This window comes from Saccopteryx leptura, chromosome 11, assembly GCF_036850995.1.
Source record: "Saccopteryx leptura isolate mSacLep1 chromosome 11, mSacLep1_pri_phased_curated, whole genome shotgun sequence".
Taxonomy (NCBI): Eukaryota; Metazoa; Chordata; class Mammalia; order Chiroptera; family Emballonuridae; genus Saccopteryx; species Saccopteryx leptura.
In genome coordinates, this window is record NC_089513.1 from 32927568 (window position 1) to 32953371 (window position 25804).

The 25804-nt window shown below is 41.4% G+C and overlaps 1 protein-coding gene across 2 annotated transcripts in view; it reads right to left on the bottom strand.

Annotated features, from left to right (window-relative positions):
* Nucleotides 1–25804, bottom strand: part of MAPRE2 (microtubule associated protein RP/EB family member 2) — a 153873-nt gene that overhangs the window by 115749 nt on the left and 12320 nt on the right. For both annotated transcript variants that reach the window (XM_066352968.1, XM_066352967.1), the window contains exon 2: nt 14196–14257. Coding sequence is in view for 1 of the 2 variants with exons in the window: in XM_066352967.1 (XP_066209064.1) it covers nt 14196–14257 (62 nt within the window). In the remaining variant the exon portion in view is untranslated. The remainder of the gene's footprint in view (nt 1–14195; nt 14258–25804) is intronic.

Genomic DNA, 25804 nt, shown 5'->3' on the forward strand with positions numbered 1-25804 from the left:
AACATACTATGGTAGTATAAAAATACTCAGACTTTAGGTCTAAATTTATATAACAGAATATGACTTTTTTCAAGATATTCTTCATGGAACCCACTACCTAATTTGAACCAATATCTTTGATATTATTCCTGACATTCTGGTGTTTCTTATATTTCTTTTTTTTTTCTTATATTTCTTATAATAGGACTCTTCCATTAGTTTCATAGATTTTTAGATGCTATGTTACCTTTATTGTTTTCTCTTTTACATTATCCTAGAGCACCTCTTTAAATTATTTTTTGAGAGGCAAGAGGTATAAAAATTTTAAAGCCTTTTCACGTATATTTTTTTTGATTAATTTTAATGGGGTGACATTGATAAATCAGGGTACATATGTTCAGAGAAAACATCTCTAGGTTATTTTGACATTTGATTATGCTGCATTCCCATCACTCAAAGTCAAATTGTCTTCTGTCACCTTCTAACTGGTTTTCTTTGTGCCTCTCCCCTCCCTCCCCTCCCCCCCACCCTGTAACTCCCAGACTCTTGTCCATGTCTCTGAGTCTCATTTTTATGTCCCATCTATGTATGGATTCATATAGTTCTTAGTGTTTTTTTCTGATTTACTTATTTCACTCCGTATAATGTTATCAAGGTCCATCCATGTTATTGTAAATGATCCAATGTCATCATTTCTTATGGCTGAGTAGTATTCCATAGTATATATGTACCAAAGCTTTCTAATCCACTCATCCACTGACGGACACTTGGGATGTTTCCAGATCTTTGCTATTGTGAACAATGCTGCCATAAACATGGGGGTGCATTTCTCCATTTGAAACAGTTCTATGGTGTTCTTAGGGTATATTCCTAAAAGTGGGATAGCTGGGTCAAAAGGCAGTTCAATTTTTAATTTTTTGAGGAATCTCCATACTGTTTTCCACAGTGGCTGCACCAGTCTGCATCCCCATCAGCAGTGCAGGAGGGTTCCCTTTTCGGCACATCCTCGCCAGCACTTAATCTGTGTTGTTTTGTTGATGTTGCTCTCATACTTTGATAGTTGGGCTGAGTATAGAACTATAACTCCAAAATCACTTCCCTCAGAACTCTGAAAGCATGGTTACACTGTGTCCTAGCCTCCAGCCTTGTTCAAAGCTTATACCATTCAGGTGATCCCTTCCATGGGCAAACTCCTTACTATCTGACTTTCTGTCCCTGTATCTCAAATATCTTTCTTAATCCCAAACCTAGATAAATTTAATTTATCCTACTCAACATTGTGGCCTCTTAATCTGAATCTTCATACTTTTATTTCTTTGTCTGCAATGTCTTTGATTTTTTTTTCCCTTAAAGATACTTCTTACTGTTAGACCATCTAGATCATCTTGCCCTATCTCTAATACTTTCTCATGTTTTTTCCATCTCTTTATCTTTTACTTTATGTTCTAGAATACTCTTTAGCCACATTCAGTAAGTCCTTCTTTTCATTTTTAATTTCATAATTGAAATTTTAATTAATTAATTTATTTTTTTTGCAGAGACAGAGAGAGTCAGAAAGAGGGACAGGCAGACAGGAAGGGAGAGAGATGAGAAACATCAATTCTTCATTGCGGCTCCTTACTTGTTCATTGATTGATTTCTCACGTGTGCCCTGTCGGGGAGGAGGGGCTACAGCAGACCGAGTGACCCCTTGCTTGAGCCAGTGATCTTGAGCTCAAGTTGGTGAGCTCAAGCTGGCAAACTCGGGGTCTCAAACCTGGGTCCTCCACAACCCAGTCCAATGCTCTATCCACTGCACCACCACCTGGCCAGGCTGAAATTTTAATTTTTAAGAACTGTGTTTTCTAACTGCTTCTTAACCACAGCATTTTGGGGGATGGGGGAGGGGATAGTGGAGATTAATGGATGTAATAATATTCGTACTAGGAATATTAGAATTTTTTGTGTTTTCTTCAGTTCTCTGAATTATTTCATCTGTATTATGATAATTCCCTGAATTGTCTGTTTTTTAAAAATATTTTTTCTCTTGTGCTTTTAAAAGTTTAGCTAGCAATATAATCTGATCAACTCTTTCTTTCTAGAAGTCTGTCCATTTCTGGTCCCCATTTATGCCGCCAGAATTGCCATAGATTTGCTCTTTTTACATGCTGTTATTATTTCAATTGAAGATCTGGAGAGAAGGAAAGCAAAGCTGTGTGTTTAGATTACCCTCTTAAAACATTGATTTTTCTAGAGAATATTTGCATCATGTTCAATACTTCCTACTATCTAAAATACAAAGTTGAAGTAACTTAGTGTGGTATGTGGGACTCTGCACAGGTTGACTCCAGCTTATCTTTCTTCATCTTCCAGTATCCACATTAATGAATGTCATCCCTGACCTCTCGAGATGGTTTCTGCTCTGTTCTTTTTTTTTTTTTTTTTTTTTTTGTATTTTTTTTTTTTTCTGAAGCTGGAAACAGGGAGAGACAGTCAGACAGACTCCCGCATGCGCCCGACCAGGATCCACCCGGCACGCCCACCAGGGGCTGACGCTCTGCCCACCAGGGGGCGATGCTCTGCCCCTCCGGGGTGTCGCTCTGTTGCGACCAGAGCCACTCCAGCGCCTGGGGCAGAGGCCAAGGAGCCGTCCCCAGCGCCTGGGCCATCTTTGCTCCAACGGAGCCTCGCTGCAGGAGGGGAAGAGAGAGACAGAGAGGAAGGAGAGGAGGAGGGGTGGAGAAGCAGATGGGCGCCTCTCCTGTGTGCCCTGGCCGGGAATTGAACCCGGGACTTCCGCACGCCAGGCCGACGCTCTACCACTGAGCAAACCGGCCAGGGCCTCTGCTCTGTTCTTTATACCTTTTGACTGGTGCTTGGATGTCCTTTCTTTTCCTTTTCACCCACCCATATTTATAGAGGTAGGTGCAGCTCCACGGCCACCACCTCTCCTGAAGCCTTTATGACCAGCTTAAAATAACTAAAATTCTATATTATTTAAAAACATTTCAATTTCATCCAGGCGAACAATTCTGTTCTTTGTGCCAGCAATGTCAGATTTTCCAACCAATACGTTCTCTTCTGCCATTTTCACCCTGAAATCCAAAATATTTTTACTTCTGTGGAATAAAATCTAAAAAGCAACTGCTTCCTGTTTTGATATCTTACAATAAAATATCAAAGTTTTTGATGAGATGAAGCTTTTAAAAAATAAAGCAGTCTGACCTGTGGTGGCGCAGGGGATAAAGCATTGGCCTGAAATGCTGAGGTTGCTGGTTTGAAACCCAAGGCTTGCCTAGTCAAGGCACATACAAGAAGCAACTACTATGGGGTGAGGCTTCCTGCTTTCCTGCTTCTCCCCCCTTTCTCTCTCTCTCTTCTCTCTGAAATCAATAAATAAAATCTAAAAAAAAAAAAAAAAAGACAGTGTGCCTGAGTTAGGTGATTATGATGATGTGATGTTTTCTAGAGCAAGGAGTCAAGAATGGTTGGATATTCTTATTTCAAGACATCTACATAGAATTGTGATTCCTGGTTGGAGACAATATTGTCAGTACACAATGTTCCAAGCACTCAATTCATATTTTTTTAATAAACCTAGCCTGGTTTTTCTCTAAGCCCAGTACCAGAAAAGGATACCAATGGTTCAGTCCAGCTTATAAAGCCAAGGTAGCACTGCATGAGTTGCATTACCTCACACAGGTCTGAAATATATCACTCCCTAAGAGCAAAAATAAAGTTAGAGACAAGGCTTCCACGAGAGAAACTCTACCAAGCAGATATTATACAGCCTCGTCATTGCCTTGAAAAATCACGGCAGAGTAACATATCAGCATTTTGAAATGCCATGGTGCAGTGAAGGCTTGGTGCCACACTCCAAAGCAGGAGCATGAAGTATTGGAAAATACAAAACCCTCATAGCTCTGCATTTAGTCCCATAGGGAGGCACTCTGAAGTTTATCTTGACCTTTACTGTTCATGCTTCTTAATGTCGTTGGCTATTAACCTAATAATCTGTGATTCATTTGAACTGCTTTCTTGAAGACTGAAACATGACTAACTTTAGAACAGAGACAAACACGTCAGTGCATGCATTTTAGGCAGAATGATATTTGAGGAAAGGGATGCTAAAAATCTGTGTCATACACAGTACCAGTTACTGGGCAACCTGATGCCAAGCCAGTTTTAAATACTCATACAGAACTTAACAGAAGCATAGATTGAGTGTCTAAAGGGTAGGGAGGGTGATAATTAAAATAGAGTGTATCATCAAAAATGGCTCTTGAGAATATTGTTTTGCAAGTAAAAAATTATCTATGTGAAAAATTTAACTCCAAGGTAATATCCAATCAGGAATTTCATAGTATAACAACTATATTCAGAGGGGATGTGGGAATACAGGTGGGAGACTGCCAGTCAGGGGTATTGTTTAGCCAGTTATGAACTACTAGTGTAAAGTCTACCAAAGTTAGCTCTGGAAAAGACTTCACACATCAGACAATGATAAGTTGGAATAATAATAACATGTCTACAGACTTTAACACCACAATCGTGAATAACCTGGCAGCATGGAAAACTGCTTGACAAGGGAAGAAAGCAGTTCCCTGAAGCAGGCACAGCTATGGTTACAACTATGAAAACAGTATGAAGGAAATAAAGGAATGATTTGTTAGGGCAGGAATACAGGTGATTTGCTTTTTATGATTTTCATTATTACTTCCAATAATGGAGATTTTGGAAATGCTGCAGCAATAGAAGAAAATATATACATTAGAGATATTGAGAAGGCAGGCAGGCAGGCAGCAGCTATAGTCTGGGTGATGTTACTTAAATGATTGTAGAGAATCTAATATGCTTCTCATAAAACATAAGTATAGATAAATACCAAGTGGCTTAAGACTTTCACCTCCATGGTGGTAACTAAGATGCTGAAATATGTCTTTGTTTCTTGAGTAATTTTAATCCAAATGAGCAACTGTATGTATATCTACTATGACACTAACAGTTGTATTTTCATGATGGAGTAACCTACAATCAACATTACTCAAGTGGTTTAAGGGTAGGGAAGGCAGGAGGGAGAGGGAGAGGGGAGAAGAGGAGGAATACAGGTACAATCTACAATCTCTGAGATAAACAGGATTAAACACACACACACACACACACACACACACACACACACACACACACACACACACAGTCATTTGCCTCCCATAACCTACACTCTACCTCCAATCCTGCCCTAAAGGTTTTCTGCTTCATGGGTAGTTCCAAACATGCGTACCTAGGTGTGAGTACTGATTTTAGAAATAACTTTGCATTCACACCTGCTTGGGGTCTAATCTTGCCTCTACCACATAACTAGCTATGTGCCTTGAACAAGTTAGTGATCTCTCTGGAACTCAATGTCCTCACCTATAAAAAGCATAAGCAGGTTTCACAGAGGACATATAAAGATTGAGATAATGTATGTGAAGTCGCTAGCTGAGTACTTGTACATAGGTAGGCATCAAATTAAGTTAGTGCTCTTTCACATGTTTTCCCCTTTGAACCCAGGACTCTGGTGTTCAGGTACTGGAGAGACAGTTTATGGAGAAATGAACATGACTCCACCTTGGCTGTAGGTTGTTTTCGGATCTTGCTCCTTCCCCCATTATTACCTTCACAGGGACCAGAATCCTTAGGCTATAATCACCATGATGGCAGGATGAGGCCAGCCCAGACTTGTCTGCACATCCAAGACCAGAGTGAGTTCCCTGGGGTGGCTCTATTTGGAAGATGTACTTAAAACTTCAGCTCTATCTAATCTGGTGTCAGAGTTGGCTGTCCAATACAGTAGCTGCTGGCCACATATGGCTATTTACATTGAGTAAATAATGGAATCATTTTTTTACTCAATTTTGTTACTACAATCATTTAAGTAACATCACCCAGAGTCTAGCTGCTGCCTGCCTGCCTGCCTTCTCAAATATCTCTAATGTATATATTTTCTTCATTTCTGCAGCATTTCTAAAATCTCCATTATTGGAAGTAATAATGAAAATCATAAAAAGCAAATCACCTGTATTCCTGCCCTAACAAATCATTCCTTTATTTCCTTCATACTGTTTTACATAGTTGTAACCATACCTGTGCCTGCTTCAGGGAACTGCTTTCTTCCCTTGTCAAGCAGTTTTCCATGCTGCCAGGTTATTCATGATTGTGGTGTTAAAGTCTGTAGACATGTCATTATTATTCCATTTTAAAATGAAATAAAATTTAAATGCATATAAAGTGTTCCTCAATCACATAGCCACGTTTCAAATACTCAGCAGGCACAAGTGGCTAGTGGCTGCCAGATAGGATGGCACAGACACAGAACATTTTCATCCATCCGAAACATTTAGGAGTCTGTTCTCAAGTTCCAGAGCTATCAGTGGGAATAAGACATGTCAGAGGGTTAGCACCAATCATCTTTGTTCAAACTAAACTCAGAGAGTGAAGGGGGGTGTGTAGAAGGAAAACATTTTTTGATGAGGGAGCTTCAATATGTACGAGCCTTCCAGGCACCAGCCTATGAGACATCAATAGCATTCCTTCCACATACCACAGCCCACTTGTAAAGAACACTTTGATAAGATATATCAATCCAGTGACATTGTTGCTAGCCAGAATGAAAATACTTAACCTGATTCTAGTCCTCTATGTAAAAGACAGAAATCTCTCTGAGGAAGGTACAACGTATTAAAGGTTTGTTTGCTAAGCAGTTGGCAGTTTTAATTCTGAATGCAACAAACCAGCTGACTCAAGTAGAAGCCATAAGTACCCATGAAAAGCAATACAAGTTTCTGAATGGGGGATGTGATACCAAAGTACTCAAACTGTTCTAAGTGTCATCATTAATTGAATCAATTGTTAATTGAGGTTGGTCTAACAATCTATTCTGTTATGTCAACAGGGGGGCGCTAGTGAGTTAATTACAACCCTGTACAAATACCAAACTCATAAACCCAGTAAATTTGGCTCCTACAACATTTAAAAATTTTTAAAAAGAAAGCATCCGCCAACTTGAAAATAACTGTATTGCCCTTATGATCAATTTTCATGTTTCTACCAAAAAAGAGCTCTTGTAAGTTCTCATCTGTTAAGGTACAGGTGCTATTTGGAAAAAAAGGCATACTGCTTAGAAGACCAGCACAACTATAAATTCACGGCCTCCAAAGCAGAGTGGGTGTCTGTGCTTCCAGACCATCTGGCTGCTTCCCTAGTCAGTACTCTGTCCTTAACTCATCAGCCAGGCATTTCAATATTTGTCTTTTTTTTTTTTTTTTTTTGTATTTTTCTGAAGCTGGAAACGGGGAGAGACAGACAGACTCCCGCATGCACCCGACCGGGATCCACCCGGCACGCCCACCAGGGGCGACGCTCTGCCCACCAGGGGGCGATGCTCTGCCCCTCCCGGGCGTCGCTCTGCCGCGACCAGAGCCACTCTAGCGCCTGGGGCAGAGGCCAAGGAGCCATCCCCAGCGCCCGGGCCATCTTTGCTCCAATGGAGCCTCGGCTGCGGGAGGGGAAGAGAGAGACAGAGAGGAAGGAGGGGGGTGGTGGAGAAGCAAATGGGCGCTTCTCCTGTGTGCCCTGGCCGGGAATCGAACCCGGGTCCCCTGCACGCCAGGCCGACGCTCTACCGCTGAGCCAGCCGGCCAGGGCCGCATTTAATATTTGTTCAGTTTCTTTACATCTCTGACCCTTTCACCCACTTCTCCCTCAGCAGACGACCTTGCCTCTGACTTCGCGGAGAGAACCGAAGCCATTAGACAAAAATTTGAGCTTCCTGCCCTCCAACCTTCACATTTACCTGAAAGGTGGCCATCTTATTCTGTTTCTAGCTTGCTGTGATGAAGAGGTGTATCTGGGCCAGTTGCCTCCTGCCTTCTCAAAGACCTGCTGTGGAACTTTGCACTGGACCCTTACACACCCCTTCTATTGGTTCCTTCCCAGCAGCAGTTGAACGAGTTAGGTCTCTTCCACCTTAAATGGATTCTTCTTCACCACGGGTCCCCTTTTCTCTTTTCATCTTTACAGCACATACATTAAGGCTTATCTAAGCCTACCCTCTCTACTTCTCCCTCACTCTTCAACTTCCTGCATGCTGAGTTCCACCGTGACCATCCACTCCATTGAAATTATCCTCATCAAGATTATCAACTACTCTTGCCACCCTGGTAAAATACACACAACACAAAAATGTACCATTTTAACCACTGAAGTGTACAATTCAGTGTTATGAAGTACATTCACATGGTTGTGCAACCATTATTAGCATCTAAGTCCAGAACACTTTTCATCTTATAAAACACAGTAACTTTCCATAACCCCCCCCCCCCCCCCCCCACTCAGAGTGCCTGGCAAACATTATTCTACAATTCTTCCTTCCCTGCAGCCCCTCTCTCCCAACACCTGCTAGCTTCTCCTTTCCCTTTGGGTCTCAGAATAGATATCACCATTCCTTGGAAACACTGATTTCTCGGCACTAGCTCTGGCTTTGCTCTTGCTGTTGCATCTCACAGTATCCTGTGCTTTCCCATAGTGCTTAGCGCCCTCTATCAGAACTGCCTGTTTCATTAACGTCCCTACAGTGGCTCATAGCTCCCCATGGGCTGATTCCCTGACTTTCTTACTCAAAAGGTATCTTCTGCACCTTTGATGGTGATGGTAGAAGCTTAATATTTGATACATAATTCTTCAAAAAAAGAGTTTGTCCTGGGACATTTCAAACAGCCAGAAAAAGAGGAAAAAAAATTGTATAATAGTATCATGTGCTCTCATTCCCACCAGCTGTACTTAGTAATTGTTAACTTTTAGCCATATCTCCTTTATCATCTATGTTTGACAGACCGTTTTAAAGTAAATCACGGAGAAAGTAAATGAATCTTTAAGTCTTACCAACATGTCCACAAATCGTCTAAAATGAGCTACTGAAGAAAATAAGAACCATGATTACAAACCTCTAAATTTCTACTTAAGAAGAGTGAAGTGAAATTCAGATATGAGAACATTAAGCTCTGCACTAGATGCTTTTCAAAATGTCCTCTCAGTTCATCATTTAATTCTCATGAGTCTTAGAAGGTAACCTAATTAATAAACAAAAGGCAATCTGTGAAGAACCAGTAGCTCCAGGAGGGAAGGAGAAACAAACATTTGCTGAGTGCCCAGGATGTACCTGACACGTCCATTTCCTCCAAGTCTTCCCACAGCTAACTCAAGATTAAAAACTCAGTGAGGCTAAGTGATGTGCCCAGATCCTAAAGGAGGTAGGATCTCCTTTAGGATTCCCTCTCTTTCCACTCATCTATTCATTACTATAAAAAAAAAATCATGGGCACAGACAACCGTATAGTAATTATAAGTGGGAAAGGGGGTGGGAGAGGTAAAAAGGGTAAAGGGGAAAATGGAGATGGAAGAAGACTTGACTTGGGGTGAACATATGCTACAATATACAGATCATATATAATAGAAATATATGCCTGAAACCTATATAATTTTATTAACCAATGTCACCCTAGTAAGTCCAATTAAAAAAAAGAAGTTAAATTAAAAGTTTTTTGTTTAGGTCTGAGACAGGTAAATGACATATTGTTTATATGTGCACAAAGAATGTCTATGTTAATTCTCCTTTTAGTTCTTATTACCACTGTAGTAAAGATGAGGAAGGGACAATGACAGCAGGAAGTAGAGAACAAGCATGTGAGAGAAAGCCAGGGTTCTGGTGCCACGGCGTTTTCCCCAGATGTCTGACAGTAGGCTAGTCACTCAACTCTCGTCACCCAAGAATGTTCATCTAGAAAGTGAGTTGGATTATTATTCAGGTTCCGTTCAGCTGTTTAAAAAACAAAACACAAATGAAACCCTGCCATTCTTGGTGCTTTGCTTCTGTCACCAGCTGGTGAGGGCCGGGATGGAGGTCTTGTTGATCCCGACTCCCGGCTCTGCTGTGCGTTCTCAGTAAATGCACTTTCGGGGGACGAACTGTAAATGTAGACCCATTCTAGTTGAAATGTTGGTCAGTACAATTAGAATAACGTTCTAATTTCCAGAAGCAGATCTCCCACAGATTCTGAGAGAAACTGCTGAGGACTGTGCTCAGAGAGGAGCCACAAAGTTCTCACCAAAGGAAACCTCATGTCATCCCCACGCCCCCGTGCTTGTTCTCTGCCAGACAAGCTACCCTACTTATCACACTTAGGACTTTTTTAAAGGCTCTCTACTTTACTAGATAGTAAGTTCTATGAATTTCTGTCCTTGTTCACCTTCGTATCCCCAGTGTTTAGTATTTGGCAGTGAATAAATGTTTATAGAATGAGTGGCAAATCTTCCAACCTCCGAGTATGACCAACCCAACTTAATTTCAAGGCTTGGCTCACATGCCACCTCACCTCCTTCACCTCTTCCGAACTCCCATAATATTTTACCTGTATTTCTCCTATGGTGCATCTGATCATCTATATCTGATTATAGTTATTTATGCACATATCCACTGAAACCCCACTATTAAACCCTACAATATAAGTTCTCAATAAATGTTTGTGGAATGAGCACATTATTCATCTTGATATATATACCAAAGCAATTAGCACAGTTCACTACATAGAGACATTCATTTTTTTTTTTTGCTTTGTTTTTGTATTTTTCTAAGTTGGAAACAGGGAGGCAGTCAGACTCCTGCATGCGCCCAACCAGGATCCACCCGGCATGCCCACCAGGGGGCGATGTTCTGCCCATCTGGGGCATAGCTCTGTTGCAACCAGAGCCATTCTAGCTCCTGAGGCAGAGGTCATAGAGCCACCTCCAGCACCCGGGGCCAACTTTTGCTCCAGTGGAGCCCTGGCTGCGGGAGGGGAAGAAAGAGACAGAGAGGAAGGAGAGGGGGAGGGGTGGAGAAGCAGATAGGCGCCTCTCCTGTGTGCCTTGGCTGGGAATCGAACCTGGGACTCACGCCAGGCCGATGCTCTATCACTGAGACATTCAATAAATATCATTGAAATAAATGCTGCTTCAAAAACTTTGTCTACATAAGAAATGGAAACATATTTACTATAAAAAATATCAAAATATTAAAAGATGATAAGCTGAACTAAATGCTGTTACTGATAAAGTTGTGGTGGGTCCATGACCCTCAAGCTGCAAATGTTTGTAAAGTATTCCAAACCTTGTGTGGGAAAAATATGGTAAACTAGATTAAAAGTCATAAAAATGATTATATCTTTTAATAATAATCCCATATCTGTGATTTTGTCCTAAGGAAAGAGATGGACAACCAAACCAAAACAAAACAAATAAACCCAAGGTAAACTGAACAAAACCAATCTAACCAAATCAACAAAATATTAGCTTAGCATTTTTAAGTAAAAAATTGGAAGTATGGCACATTCATATGACATAATGCTATTCTACATTCTAGTGACAGTTCTGAGAACGCATGGAAGATGCTGTGAGGATTGCTACATAAAATAAAAGTCCACACGCACTACGACCACCACTGTAGAAAAATAGGAATACTCATAGAAAAAGCAAATAAGCAAAAATAGAAAAATAGTTATTTGGGATGATGTTACAAATGACTTTCTCTTTCCCCCGAAAGTTTCCTTTAAATGTATTGTTTTTTATATAAAAGTTTCGGTATAGTCAACATGAACATTTCTTTAATGTGGCTATATTTCCTATAAATGGTTATTGACTGAGGACCAAAGCATAAAATTAAATTGTCTACCGAATAGTTTTTGCTCCAGTACTTAATTCTAGCATTCAGGTGGCACCTGAACAGGGATGCTAGTTTATGTTATGAGGCATAAAGCAGAGGAATGTTATACACGGTGCCAAAATAGATTTAAATGAGAAGCAAGCAGCTAGACCTGGCAAAGGAATCCCAGGAAACCTTACAACTGATGATGAGATTACTCCCTCAAAGAAACTATTACTACTAGTTCCTGAGAGGGTTAAAATAAAGGGGCTGCCACCCAGAAGGCTTATGAAGAGGAAAGGAATTAAGAATGGCTGTCTTCTTGGTTCTCTACTGTTTCCTAGTCCTTTCTCATCTATTATCTCACAGGGGTCTGTAAATTGTGGCCTATTTTTTTGCAAACAGTTTTATCGGAACATAGCCAAGCCTATTCACTGATGTATTGCCTATGGCTGTTTTCACACTACAAGGATTTGTTAGTTGTGACAGAAGTTGCATGGCTTACAAAGCAGAAAATATTTACTGTGGCTCTTTACAGAAAAAGAAGTATTTGTCCTCTAGCTCCAGATATAGAAAGACATTGATAAACAGGTATCCAATTTAAGTACTGGGCTACCCTTTTCTATTACTTTTTCTTTTTTTTCTTCTATTACTTTTTCTTTAAACATGTCAACCTGGAAGATAGTTTGGACAATAAATGATATGATCACTCTAAGATACTTTTGAGGGTGAAGGGGTTGCTAAATAGACAATACTCCAAGACAACAAGTAAACCGGGACTCTCCCAGACACCAGACATATGGGTCCTCCCACTAGAAAGGCGAGTAGCCAGAGCAGGTTTCATAGGCCAGCCCGCATCTGTTCAGGAACTGCTTTTATTGTACAAAGAAAGCTTAGGTGACTGCTCGTCTTGCTTCTGTTTCAATTGCCTCTGATGCCTTCCCACTTTCCTCTGTCCCAACTCTGCCCTAGAGCCAGCTCTGGTCCTTGAAGAGTCCAGCTGTGTGGACACCACTCAGGGGACAGTATTTCCACTTTCATTGGAGCAAAAGGGGAAAAGTTTACTCATCCTATTTAAATAATTATTTCAATTCAATACAAGTAAATTTTATTTTATTTAATTATTTTTAACAGAGACAGAGAGAGAGTCAGAGAGAGGGATAGACAGGGACAGACAGACAGGAACGGAGAGATGAGAAGCATCAATCATTAGTTTTTCGTTGCGCATTGCAACACCTTAGTTGTTCATTGATTGCTTTCTCATATGTGCCTTGACCAGGGGGCTAACAGCAGACCGAGTAACCCCTTGCTCGAGCCAGCAACCTTGGGTGCAAGTTGGTGAGCTTTTGCTCAAACCAGATGAGCCCACAGTCAAGCTGGCAACCTTGGGGTCTCGAACTTGGGTCCTCGGCATCCCAGTCTAATGCTCTATCCACTGCGCCACCACCTGGTCAGGCAATACAAGTAAATTTGTACCTGTATATTTCAGTGAGTTTACTATCAAGGCAACTCCTTCAAATTCTATTCTTCTTTAGAATTTAGAAGAATAGAATTTTAGGTTTCTCTTCTAAACTGATTTAAAAATGTTTATCAACCATAGCATTTATCACAAAGAAACCCCACAAAAAATATGGCATATCATCCATTGATCTGAGCTTTTAATACTCACCAATACAGTTTGAAGAATTATTTGAGAGTGGAGTTCTGGTTTTATCATTCCAGAATGAAAACCAAAAGAAAACTACACATCCACCCCACACTCTTTTTTTCTCCTCATAATAAAAAAAAAAAAGCGATGCCATGGGGGGAAAAAGAAGTCAAACAAAAGATGTTTGGAGCAACTTTATATAATCTAGGATGTTACACTTTGTGAGACTATTCTCTGAACAGTAATAGTTTATAGCCTTGAAACCTCTCTACATGGCTTTCCAAATACTGCCATCTGGTGGAATTTTAGTTAATTGTTCCTTTGTTCTAGGGAGCTCCTAAAGGGAACCTTGAAGGCATTATTACACAGAGACTCAGTACTGGTGGGGAAATAACTGAAGGTCAAATGTTGTTTCTAAAACAACATCCCAGACTGAAAAAAAATGGAGGCATCTCAGGTCTTTATCTCCTTTGCAAGATACCCATCTCTCTCTATTATAAAGTCAATAGAGCAGTTGCCTTTATTTTGAAGAAGATCAAATAATCACATAACAATTAGTAATGTCATGGAGGTCATTTGACTATATCTTGATATTTCCTTTCTCCATTTACTATATATCTAAAATTAAGCTTTAATTGGCTTGACAATATTTTAGAGAAATCACTGATAGCAGTTAATTATCCCTTAGTGCACATGGGAAATGGAATATAGTTTGAAAAATGTTTGCACAAAACGTGTTTACTCAAATATTTGCTTTAGTTGTACAATACAATTTTGAGAATAACTTTGTTACAAAGCATCAATAACACTCCAATTTAGTCTGTAAGCAATTATTCTATAAGTCAAACAACATAATTTATATTTAAACCTTACCTTGAGCATCCACGCTCTCTTGCTGGCTGTCGAGATGAACTGTTCCTCTGAGAAATGGGATGCTGGGATAGTAAAAATGAAAAGAAAAAAAAATTAAGAGCAAGCATTTAATGTGATGAAAACACAGGAGCAAAGAGTTATAATTTAGTTCATTGGGTGTGGCCGACAATGCAAAAGGAATTTAAAGAAAACACACATACTAAATATCCAAATTCAGTTGATTTTTTTTCCATGAGCAAGATCAGCCAAACAATAGGTTCTCAATCTATACTATTAGATCTACTCTTAGGTTGATTTATTATAGTTTGTAAATATTTAGTACAATATCAGTCCTATGAAGAGAATTTTCTTTAGCCTCATCCACTCCCCAGTCACGTGTTTACAGATAACCCCAAGAAGCCGTGCCTCTTGTGGGGTATCAAATGCCAACATCAATTAAAATATCAACTTCCTCAGACTTAGGTTAATTTGCAGGTTTTATATATAGTATCAACACAGGCTTAGTCTTTTAGTCAAAAGATTTGTTTCACAGGATAAGCATTCAAAACAATTCCAGGATCAAATTTCAAAATATACACACCCAGAAGTAATAATTTACTTTCTTTATATGAAGTGACTATTTCCCTTTACAACACGCTGTGGCTAAACGGATAAGACAGTAAACCAATGAAGGGCAGATCCAAGTGTAGAAGCTCAGAAATGTGCCCAGACTCCAGGCTTTGAGGGTCCAGTGTTGGGGGCAGTATGGATGAAAACTGGGGAGACTTGAGCAGATGCTGCTGCTAAAAACAATCCAAGCTGCATCCACGCATGATCCTGAACGGTCGGTCTTCCCACCCGCCCAAGACACAGACTAGAAATGAGCCTGCCCCACCTTCCCCTGCACATTGCTCTTTGGGTTCTCTGTATGTGGCCATTTCAGAGAGGCCTTCGGTGCTTAGTTTAAAATCAATTGTGTAAAAATAAAGTATCGGCCCTGGCCGGTTGGCTCAGTGGTAGAGCGTTGGCCTGGCGTGCGGGGGACCCGGGTTCGATTCCCGGCCAGGGCACACAGGAGAAGCACCCATTTGCTTCTCCACCCCCCCTCCTTCCTTTCTGTCTCTCTCTTCCCCTCCTGCAGCCAAGGCTCCATTGGAGCAAAGATGGCCCGGGCGCTGGGGATGGCTCCTTGGCCTCTGCCCCAGGCGCTAGAGTGGCTCTGGTCGCGGCAGAGCGAGGCCCCAGAGGGGCAGAGCATCGCCCCCTGGTGGGCAGAGCGTCGCCCCTGGTGGGCATGCCGGGTGGATCCCAGTCGGGCGCATGCGGGAGTCTGTCTGACTGTCTCTCCCCGTTTCCAGCTTCAGAAAAATACAAAAATAAATAAATAAATAAATAAATAAATAAATAAATAAATAAGTATCTGTGGCAGATCCAACACAATGTGATTAATCCCAGATATCGTTCTAGAGGGGCTGCTGGGAGAAGGACTTCAAGAAAGGGAGGAAGAAGGCATTTTATACTTTCTTTGATAGGGCAGAGAAGAGATGGTAAAACAAGAAAATGCAAATAAAATGGTAAGTGCCGAGAGAGTAAAAGAAAAGCTGAATTTTCAGTGCTACACTATTCAACAAGGGAGCTCAAAAGTAATTTGTAAAATTTGGCTTCTTTACAAATTAGAAAAAAATTGAACATGAATGGTTTCGAGAACTGCATGCTGGTAACTTGACATTTTTTTTCCTTCCAGTAGAACAGGTAGAAATTTTTATGTCTTATAGCAGAATTTAATTTTATGGGAATTTCACATTTTTTTTCATAACTTAATGAAAGTCGATAAAACTAAAAAATCAAGTTTAATGAAAAAATGTTCCCATCCATGTCCAATTTATTTTCCTAATTCTTCCAATCTTCTGGAAATATTAAGTGGATCAGAATACAGTTTTCATTTGCCCTCCTTGCCTAGTAGCATAGCTGCTGGATCCTAGTTAAAGCGCTGGCCACGGAGCTGGGAAGCAAGAGCACAGGGTTCCTAGTTTATCTATAAGCCAGATAATTAGCCCTTAGAAAGATTCAGCACTGGCCGCACACAATTGGCCTTTTTCCTGTTCTCCAACAAGAGCACACTGCTAATTTTCCAATAGCTGTAATGGATCTGTTTGGAGAAGAATGGGATCATGGACTGAACAGACCTGTACAAGTCACTTCACATACTTTATCCAGCTCAATCCTCAAAGCCATCTTATTACAAAGGAAAAAACTGAGGCTCAGAGCGGTGTCTCTGTTTGCCTGGTATCCTGCAGCTAGACTCTAACTGAGTCTGCCGGACTCGAGTACCAGCTCTCTCTCAACCACACCATGCTACCTTGAAAGCCAGGACCTTGTCATTGATCTGAAACACCTGGGGAGCTATGGCTCCAGGATATAATAGGTGCTCAAGAAGACAAAGTTGGTGACGGTGGAGATCTAGGGTCTTCCCTAGTGGGGGGAAAGAGGATGAAACTTTTTTTTTTCTGTGGTGTTTCCCAGATGTAGAGCAGTAATTGTCTATGAGTTTCACAGTTTACATAAAAGATTAACTCAAGATGGATCACTACGTAAATATAAAATGTAAGAATGATGAAATGTTTAGAAATAAACAGGAGAAAATCTTTGGAATCCAGGGCCTGGCAAAGAGTTCTTCACCTTGACCCCAGAATACAATCTATAAAAGGGAAAACTGAGAAATTGGAATTCATCAAAATTTAGAATTATTGCCTATGTGAAGTATATGTAAATATAAGGTATAAATTCAGAGAAAATATTTGCAAACCACATCTGACAAAGGACTAGTATCTAGAATTAAGAACTCTCAAAACTTAACAGTAGAAAAAAAACACCCCAAAACACAAACAATTGGAAAATGGGCAAAACACATGAACAGACGTTTAACTGAGGAGAATACACAGATAGCAAATAAACACATGAATTGATATTCAACATCATTAGCCATTAGGTAAGAGAAAAGTAAAAACCATAATGAGATATCACTATATATTTATCAGAATGGTTAAAATAAACAGTGACAATAGGACATGCTGATGAGGATGAGAAGAAACTAGATCATTCATATATTTCTTATGAGAATGTACAATATAGTGGTTCAGCAACTCTGGAAAACATTTGAATTAAAAAAAACAAAACCCAAAACAAAACCTAAACATGAAACTACCTTACAACCCACCAACTGTACTCCTAGAAAAATTTCCAGAGAAGTTAAAACAGGCCCTGGCCGGTTGGCTCAGCGGTGGAGCGTCAGCCTGGCGTGCGGGGGACCCGGGTTCGATTCCCGGCCAGGGCACACAGGAGAGGCGCCCATTTGCTTCTCCACCCCTCCCCCTCCTTCCTCTCTGTCTCTCTCTTCCCCTCCCGCAGCCAAGGCTCCATTGGAGCGGGGATGGCCCGGGAGCTGGGGATGGCTCCTTGGCCTCTGCCCCAGGCGCTGGAGTGGCTCTGGTCGCAGCAGAGCGACGCCCCTGAGGGGCAGAGCGTCGCCCCCTGGTGGGCAGAGCCTCGCCCCTGGAGGGTGTGCCGGGTGGATCCCGGTCGGGCATGCAGGAGTCTGTCTGGCTGTCTCTCCCCGTTTCCGGCTTCAGAAAAGTACAGAGAAAAAAGAAAAAAAAAAAAAAAAGAAGTTAAAACGTATGTTTATAGCAGATTTATCATAGTGGTAAAACACTAGAGACAACCCAGATATCCTTTGACAGGTTAATGGTTAAACAAGCGATGGTACATCCATACCATGAAATATTACTTGGCAACAAAAAAGAAACCGACTGTTGATAGTTACAAAAGCCTGGGTGAATTTTTAGAGAATTATGCCGAATGAAAAAAGCCAATCCCATAGGTTATAAACTGTGTGATTTCTTTTATCTAACATTCTTGAAATAAGAAAACTATAGAAACGGCACACAGATTAGTGGTTGCCAGGGGTTAAGGAGGGAGTGACGGCTGGAGGGAAGAGGGGATGGTCATAAACGGGTAACAAGAGGAATCGTTATGGTGGTGATGAAAATGTTCTGTATCTTAAACAGGTATTGATGTCAATATCCTGGTTGTGACACTGTAGTCTAGATTTTCAAAATGTTACCATTAAGGGAAAAATTGAGTGAAGGGTACATGGAAATATCTCTCTATTGCTTCTGACAATTAAATGTTAACATAAAATTGTCTCAAAATAAAAGTTTCATTTGAAAAATCAGGAGATGGGACAGCAACTAGAATTGAATAAGATAATTCCCTTATTTTCTTACTTTTTTCAGAGAAGAACAAAAAGCCCAAAGCAATGGGCAAGATTGGGTCAGGAATTTGCTCTACTTTGCACAGATCCACGGGAAAAAAAACCTCACCTAGTATTATAGCATTCAGATGCCAGTGCAAACATTCTGATGGCCAAGTTAGACTCTCTCTTTTTTTTTTTGTATTTTTCTGAAGCTGGAAACGGGGAGAGACAGACAGACTCCCGCATGTGCCCGACAGACCGGGATCCACCCGACACGCCCACCAGGGGCGAAGCTCTGCACACCAGGGGGCGACGCTCTGCCCACCAGGGGGCGATGCTCTGCCCCTCCGGGGCGTCGCTCTGCTGCGACTAGAGCCACTCTAGCGCTTGGAGCAGAGGCCAAGGAGCCATCCCCAGCGCCCGGGCCATCTTTGCTCCAATGGAGCCTTGGCTGCGGGAGGGGAAGAGAGAGACAGAGAGGAAGGAGGGGGGGGTGGAGAAGCAAATGGGCGCCTCTCCTATGTGCCCTGGCCAGGAACCGAACCCGGGTCCCCCGCATGCCAGGCCGACACTCTACCGCTGAGCCAACCAGCCAGGGCCCAAGTTAGACTCTCTTGAAGTTCACTCTGCTTTTAAACCTTCTGCTACATTTACTTTTCCAATCTTTCATTGAAATTCAAAATATTGATATAAATACACACACACTCAAAACCAGGAGTGACTTGTAAATAGTAGTATGATGACCTTGCATTTGGGAAATGACCTTTCATACCTTCCAGCTTATGCTCTCCAAGAATTTCCAAAAGTCCCACATATTATTTGCACAGAAATAGAATTTTATCCTTGGTGGTTTCTGTGGGTGACAGGCAGGTGCTCTGTATTCTAACCTGGACCACACACTAAGTCAGGGCATACCAAGACTCACCCCCCCCCCCCCCCATAACGAGGAGCTCCTGGAACTCCCTCCGCACTAGATGAGACCATGTTGCCTTGCAGCCTCCTCACCTGGAGCACTAGCCAGCTGCTCAGAACCAAGCAGTCCAGAGCCAAATGCTTTCTCCTTGCTTGCTGGCATTGTTTTTATTGAAGAGACCGAATATCTTTGTCAGGATAGGAGTCATGATATGGCCAAACTCTTTAACAAAGCACATTATTTCTACAAAAGCCCACTTTCCCTCATCCTGTAGAAATTGCAAATTCTCTTTTTTTAAACAAACAGAATTCTAGCCTCCCCCTTCCCAAAAGACTGCTTTCTTTTTTTTTTAAATTTTATTTATTTATTTATTTTTTACAGAGACAGTGAGTCAGAGAGAGGGATAGACAGGGACAGACAGACAGGAACGGAGAGAGATGAGACGCATCAATCATTAGTTTTTCATTGCGATACCTTAGTTGTTCATTGATTGCTTTCTCATATGTGCCTTGACTGCGGGCCTTCAGCAGACCGAGTAATCCCTTGCTGGAGCCAGTGACCTTGGGTTCACTGGTGGGCTTTTGCTCAAACCAGATGAGCCTGCGCTCAAGCTGGCAACCTCGGGGTCTCGAACCTGGGTCCTCTGCATCCCAGTCCAACGCTCTATCCACTGCGCCACCACCTGGTCAGGCAAGACTGCTTTCTTGCATGACCATACAGCCACAGGCACATAAGAGATATATCAGAATGAAAAAAAAAGGTTGTAAAAATATTTTCAGTCATGCCATGCCCCTGAAAAGTTGAGCTCTCTCTTTCTTTAGTGCTGTGTATCTAGCCAATGAGGCCTCAGACCAACACAAGGTTCAAACATGCTCCTCACAGAGACAGGAGTTCCTGTCTCCCAGCTTTCCCAAGAGAATGTGTCCAGGACCTGAATTTAGTCTTTCCTCAGGGGTTGACTAGGCTATCTTTGGATTTTCAGAATGAACTGTATCCTAAATTCCAAACGCCCTCTGGCTACTTAGAGATATGGAATCACTCCAATTGTATATCACATTCTTTAGTGTGGGAGGGCCCACAGCTTTCTAGGAATAAAGCAGTTTGTAAGCATTAACAGAAGGTCACAGGCTATTAATCCTTAGATGAATCCCACCTAATAACAGCCTTCCAGAGACCCCACCTCCACCAGCTCCTCCTCAATTAGTGGTCTCAGGGCCTTCCCAGGAGCATCAGAGGGGTACAGCAAGGGTGGGGGTGTAGTGCCAAGAGCCTGCCCAGTTCAACTCCCCCGAAAGGCGGTGGTGGTGGGGGGGCGGCAACTAGAGGCACGAGTGTTGGGAAGCCCAGAGCTGAGCACACACCAAGAAAACCAAAACTAAAACCAAACAAAGAGTATCTGGCAGGTTAAAGGGGGTGAAGTAACACTGAATCTTGGGTATTGAGTATGATATAAAACATTCTTCTCTTTAAGAAAGGCAAACTACCAAATGACCCATATTGTGTATTTAAGGGCTTTTGAAAATTTTTCAAAAAGCAGATAATGGGATTATGGGGAATGAATTTATGGTTTTGTGATTTGGGCTTCTCCTCAAGGGGGAAAAAAATTCCCAGAAACTAATGTGATAGCTGTAATAAAATATAAACCCAGTACTTTTCATACAATCTGAGCCTAACCTCCCCCACCCACTCCTTCTTAGCATCCTCCTTATCCATCTGCTACTTCCCATGGTAGGCATAGCCTGCCCTTTCTATTCTAGAGTAGACTATTCATAGTGCTAAATATACAAAAGTAAATTTCTAAAGAAAAAAATTACATGAGATAAACTACATACACGAGAACTACCATGTGCATTATAACTCTGAGACATTTTTGGTAATTATTTTCACTTATGCTTTTATCCATTTTTAATCAGAGACCCTTGACAATAAAGTGGTTGGGATAGAAAACTGGCTCCTGGCCTCATAAGCATGCTTGATGAGGAAACATGGCAAGCGTTCATCAATCACAGAGATTTACTTTCCGAGACCAGGGTTCAAATTCAGTGTTTGGGTCACAGAGGACACAGTGCTTTACATTTGTCCTGTGTTTATAGTCTTGTTATTCTTTTGACCATCCAAAGAAATGACACAGTAATGTGAGATCTAAGTAAGACTGACAGTGGCAGAGTGCTGCTGTGACCTCCCTCAAAAGATAGATAACCTCTATCTAACCCTGTGTTTTAAATTTATTTTTCTCCTAGTCCTTGCATGCTCTGGTGCCTTAGGTGGGTGGGTGCCATATTGGTGTTCAGTAACTGTTCAGTTACATGAAACCCCAGGATGCAGACCTTCTTGTCTTTGTCTGTATTTGGGGAAGCACAATGTAACTCATGCCAGACTGGGTTCGTAGTTCTGCCTCCTCCATGTCTTTCCTTATTCAACAGGATACTATAACCTCTTTATATCTCAGCCCAGGCCCACTGATGGAGAGAAGGCCCAACACTAACCACCTCACCAGGAAAAGTGAGCTCAGGAGGGTTTCTGAGTGAATGCTTTTTAAAAATGTGTCTGCTCTGCTAGAAACTATACTGCTTTCATGTTTTGAGGAGATACAATGGCATGCTCCATGTGTTAAGTGGAATTTTATCACTACTCTGTCTATTCCAATTTAACTGTATAATTCTAATGGACTATCAAAACTCTATTTTCATCAGGTGTTGAAAAATCATGGATTCTCTAATAATATAGTTCCCATGGCATTTTCTATTATATGTTATTCTAAGAAAGATGGATTAACAACCACCTTTCAGAGAGCTGGGATAACCTATGAGGAAAGGATAGATAAAAATAAGATTTCCTCCTTATTAAGGAGGTTAGAAGCCTCAGGTGAATTGAGGTGTGTTGCATTGCACTTTAAGCAGAGCTGGGATGAGAACCAGGTCCCTGGATGATCAGTTTAAACTGACTTATTATTAGTGTAATAAGAACAAGAAGAATAAACGTTGTGCCTCACTTCCAGAGTTACTAAGAGAAGATCGTTGTTTGAATAAGGGGAGTAGTTGGAGACAACCATTCTGTGTCTAAACTCATGCTTATTTTTCTTTTGAATTTTTTGGTAGATGTTGCTTCTTCTTTGACTATCATTTCTCTAACTCTTTGTATTTGGAATCATTTTAACTTGCTCCTTTAATTATTTTATCTCTAGAGCTTCCACTCATGATCATTGGTAACAAACTTTCGCATAGTTTTTCAGAGAAATCAACAGATGTAAAAGTTTCTTGAGTTAAGTCATACAAAATGTGCAGAGTGGTAACAAAGCCCAAGGTTAGTATTTAATGTTTTAAAACAAACCCCCCAAATGTGAAAAACAAACCAAAAATGCACATTGCTTTCAGATTCCAAGAACAACCCTTAAAACACCACTATGTCTCATAAGAGAGTATGTTAAAAATCTCTTTCCATTGGGATGAGTGGGCCACAGGCCCCACAGGAAAATATGACTCAATAGATTTGAGTTTGCTGCTACAGTGTATAGAACACAGCATTTTTTCCCTACCCATCCCGCAAGGCTCACCTGCGTCAGATTGCTCAAGAAGCTACACTTTGAAGGTGTCAAGTGATTCATATGAAACTGCACCCAAGTCCCCAGGTCTGGGCAAATTACCATGAATAGCATCATCACAGACACTCGGATTAGTAGTTTGGGACAGAGAGACAACCTAATACATGCTTCCACCGGAGATAAACCTGACTAACTCAGTCCTGATTCCACCTGGTGTCCTTGGTGATGAGTAAGCACAATGGAAGACTGGAAAGTGGGGGAAGCCACACATTCTTGACTATAATTATGCTCCTTGTGGTCTGTGTGGCCAATTGTGAGCGCTGCTGGTAAGCAGTACCAGGAGCCTCTAGCTCCTTTGGAATTAAGACAAACAACAGCCCTGTAGGACAGAAGTGTCTTGTTTCCGGGTACAATTTGATTCCAAAGCCCTCGTCAATCTCCTGCTGCTTCAACCCAGCAGCTCTGGCCAGGCCTCCCTCCACCAGTTGTCCAGAGTTCACAAAATCTTCCTTCCACAATGAAAAGACCAAGTGGTTCCCGAACACACTGAAAGCTGTTGTTCAGTTTTGATGTGAGTTTAGAAAGAGCAGTATAGAAGTATAAACATCAGTGCAAACATCACTGTCTACAATTTAAAAATATCTGGGGGTAGGTGAAATGACTGAGTGTCAGTGGTTGGCTTTGAATGCAGGGCTGGATAAAAGGCAGAATGGAAGGGAGAAGAGTCCCATCCTGAGAATCATTTTACAGGTAAGAAATGCAATTGTTTTTTAAATGTAAAAGTGACTTATGGAATGATTCAAGATAAAAAAACATGGAAAGACCTGTAAGAATTCAAAGTTCTTTTGCAGCATTCCACCATTTATTTTTTTTCTAGCACCTACTAGTATTCTCTATCTTCTGTCAGATAACAGTTATCTCAATGCATCTCCCAGACACTCACCAAAACCTGCCAGCAGTTCAACCTTTACACCAAATGTAACATGCGGGTCTTCTTAGGGATACTGGTGTTTAACAGATATTAACATTTTACGCAAAAGGGACAGAGTTCCGGCAATGGACTTTCAGAAATATTTGTAGAGAGAGAAGCATTCTGCCCTCCCCCATGTTTGCTGTAGTAAAATCTGCAACAAAAGGGAACTGCAGACCAATGACCAAGAGAGCCATACCTGAGGACACCATTTCCCAGGACGGAAGAAAACTGCCATCTCTATTTCTTCACCTATAAAGCCGTGCTATGGGAAAATGATGAAACTATTCTAAAAGTGAACTCCTAACAGGTCAAGCATGGAGCTAGGACCAAGGGATGTGGAAATGACTGAGTCAATTCCCCTCTCCAACCAATTTATGTGTTAGAGAAGCCCACGTGTGGGGAATTAAAGGAAAACCATCCTGAGCCTCCTGACCTATCCTGGATGGGTAGGCCAGTGGGAGGTGGGGAGAAGCAATGATTAGGGAGGCAATGAAGGTTTTCCAGAACAGTGTTTCTCAAATGTTAACCCATAACAATGGGCACCTGCGGATCTTATTAAAGTGCAGATGTTGATCGAGAGTGTCTGGGGTGGAGCCAGAGTTCAGCATTTGTAAGGTGCTCCCGGGTAATGCTGATGCTACTGGTCCATGGACCCCACTTTGAGCAGAAAGAACCTGGAGGAATCAACACCTGAGACAAGACAAAGGCTGAGCTTCAATCTACCAGGGAAAGACATCCCGGTCAGAATGTGCCAAGACACTGAAGCTAGAAGTATTATGTTGAATATCGGAAACAACAGTTAGCATACTAAGAAAAAGTTTTATGTGAAAAATTATTGATCGGACAATAAGAGCTTTACACAGAAATGAGAACTGTTTTTGCAATCATTGTGTGAAGGCGGTAAGATTAGGAATGTGCCCCCTCATGCCCCACCCTCACCTTGTTCAGACTCCCACTAATGAATTTATGTTGTAATTATTAACACAACAAAAACATGAATGTTTCTTTGCCATGTTCTGGTGGGGTTAATAGTCTGCAATGAGATGTCTCTTAACAAAATAATGATGCAGCCAGACCAGGCGCAGTGGATAGAGCATCAGACTGGGATGCTGAGGACCCAGGTTCGAGACTCTGAGGTCACCAGCTTGAGTACAAGCTCACCTGGTTTGAGCAAAGCTCACCAGCTTGGACCCAAGGTCGCTGGCTCAAGCAAGGGGTTGCTCAGTCTGCTGAAGCCCCACGGTCAAGGCACATATGAGAAAGCAATCAATGAACAACTAAGGTGTCGCAACAAAAAACTAATGATTGATGCTTCTCGTCTCTCTCCGTTCCTGTCTGTCCCTATCTATCCCTCTCTCTGATTCTCTCTCTGTCCTGTAAAAAAAAAAAAACCAAACAAACAAACAAAAAAACAAAATAATGATGCAGATTCTTCCAATTTGAGATTATGTGATTGGATAAGACACAATGCTACTTAATAACTTATTATGACAATTATATAACAACATGGTTATGATGGCTACATGAAAATATGTGTTGCAAATGGAATAACAGAAGGAGTAACATTTTATATCCAAGGTATCATTGGAGCAATTTTATAAAAAGAGCTGAGTAATTTAAAAAATATTTAGCAGCATGTAATCCATTAATAATTTTTTCCTTGGGAAACAATGCAGGAGGAATTCTATAGAATTCTGGCAGACAAAAACAAAAAAACAAACCCTTGTGTCTTTTGACTTTGCAGAGCAATGAGGGGTACCCTCATGAGGAATTCATTGCCTGGTGTTCTGGAGAAGTCTCTGTTCCCAGCCAGGAGAACTTTACATTTCGCAGGAGCAGAAGGGAAAACTGTGGTTGGCCACTAGCTACATGTTGATAAGACAAGGGCTTTATGGTTGGTTCCCTTCCCAGTGCATAGATAGAACTGTTAAAATTAACATCACCTTTC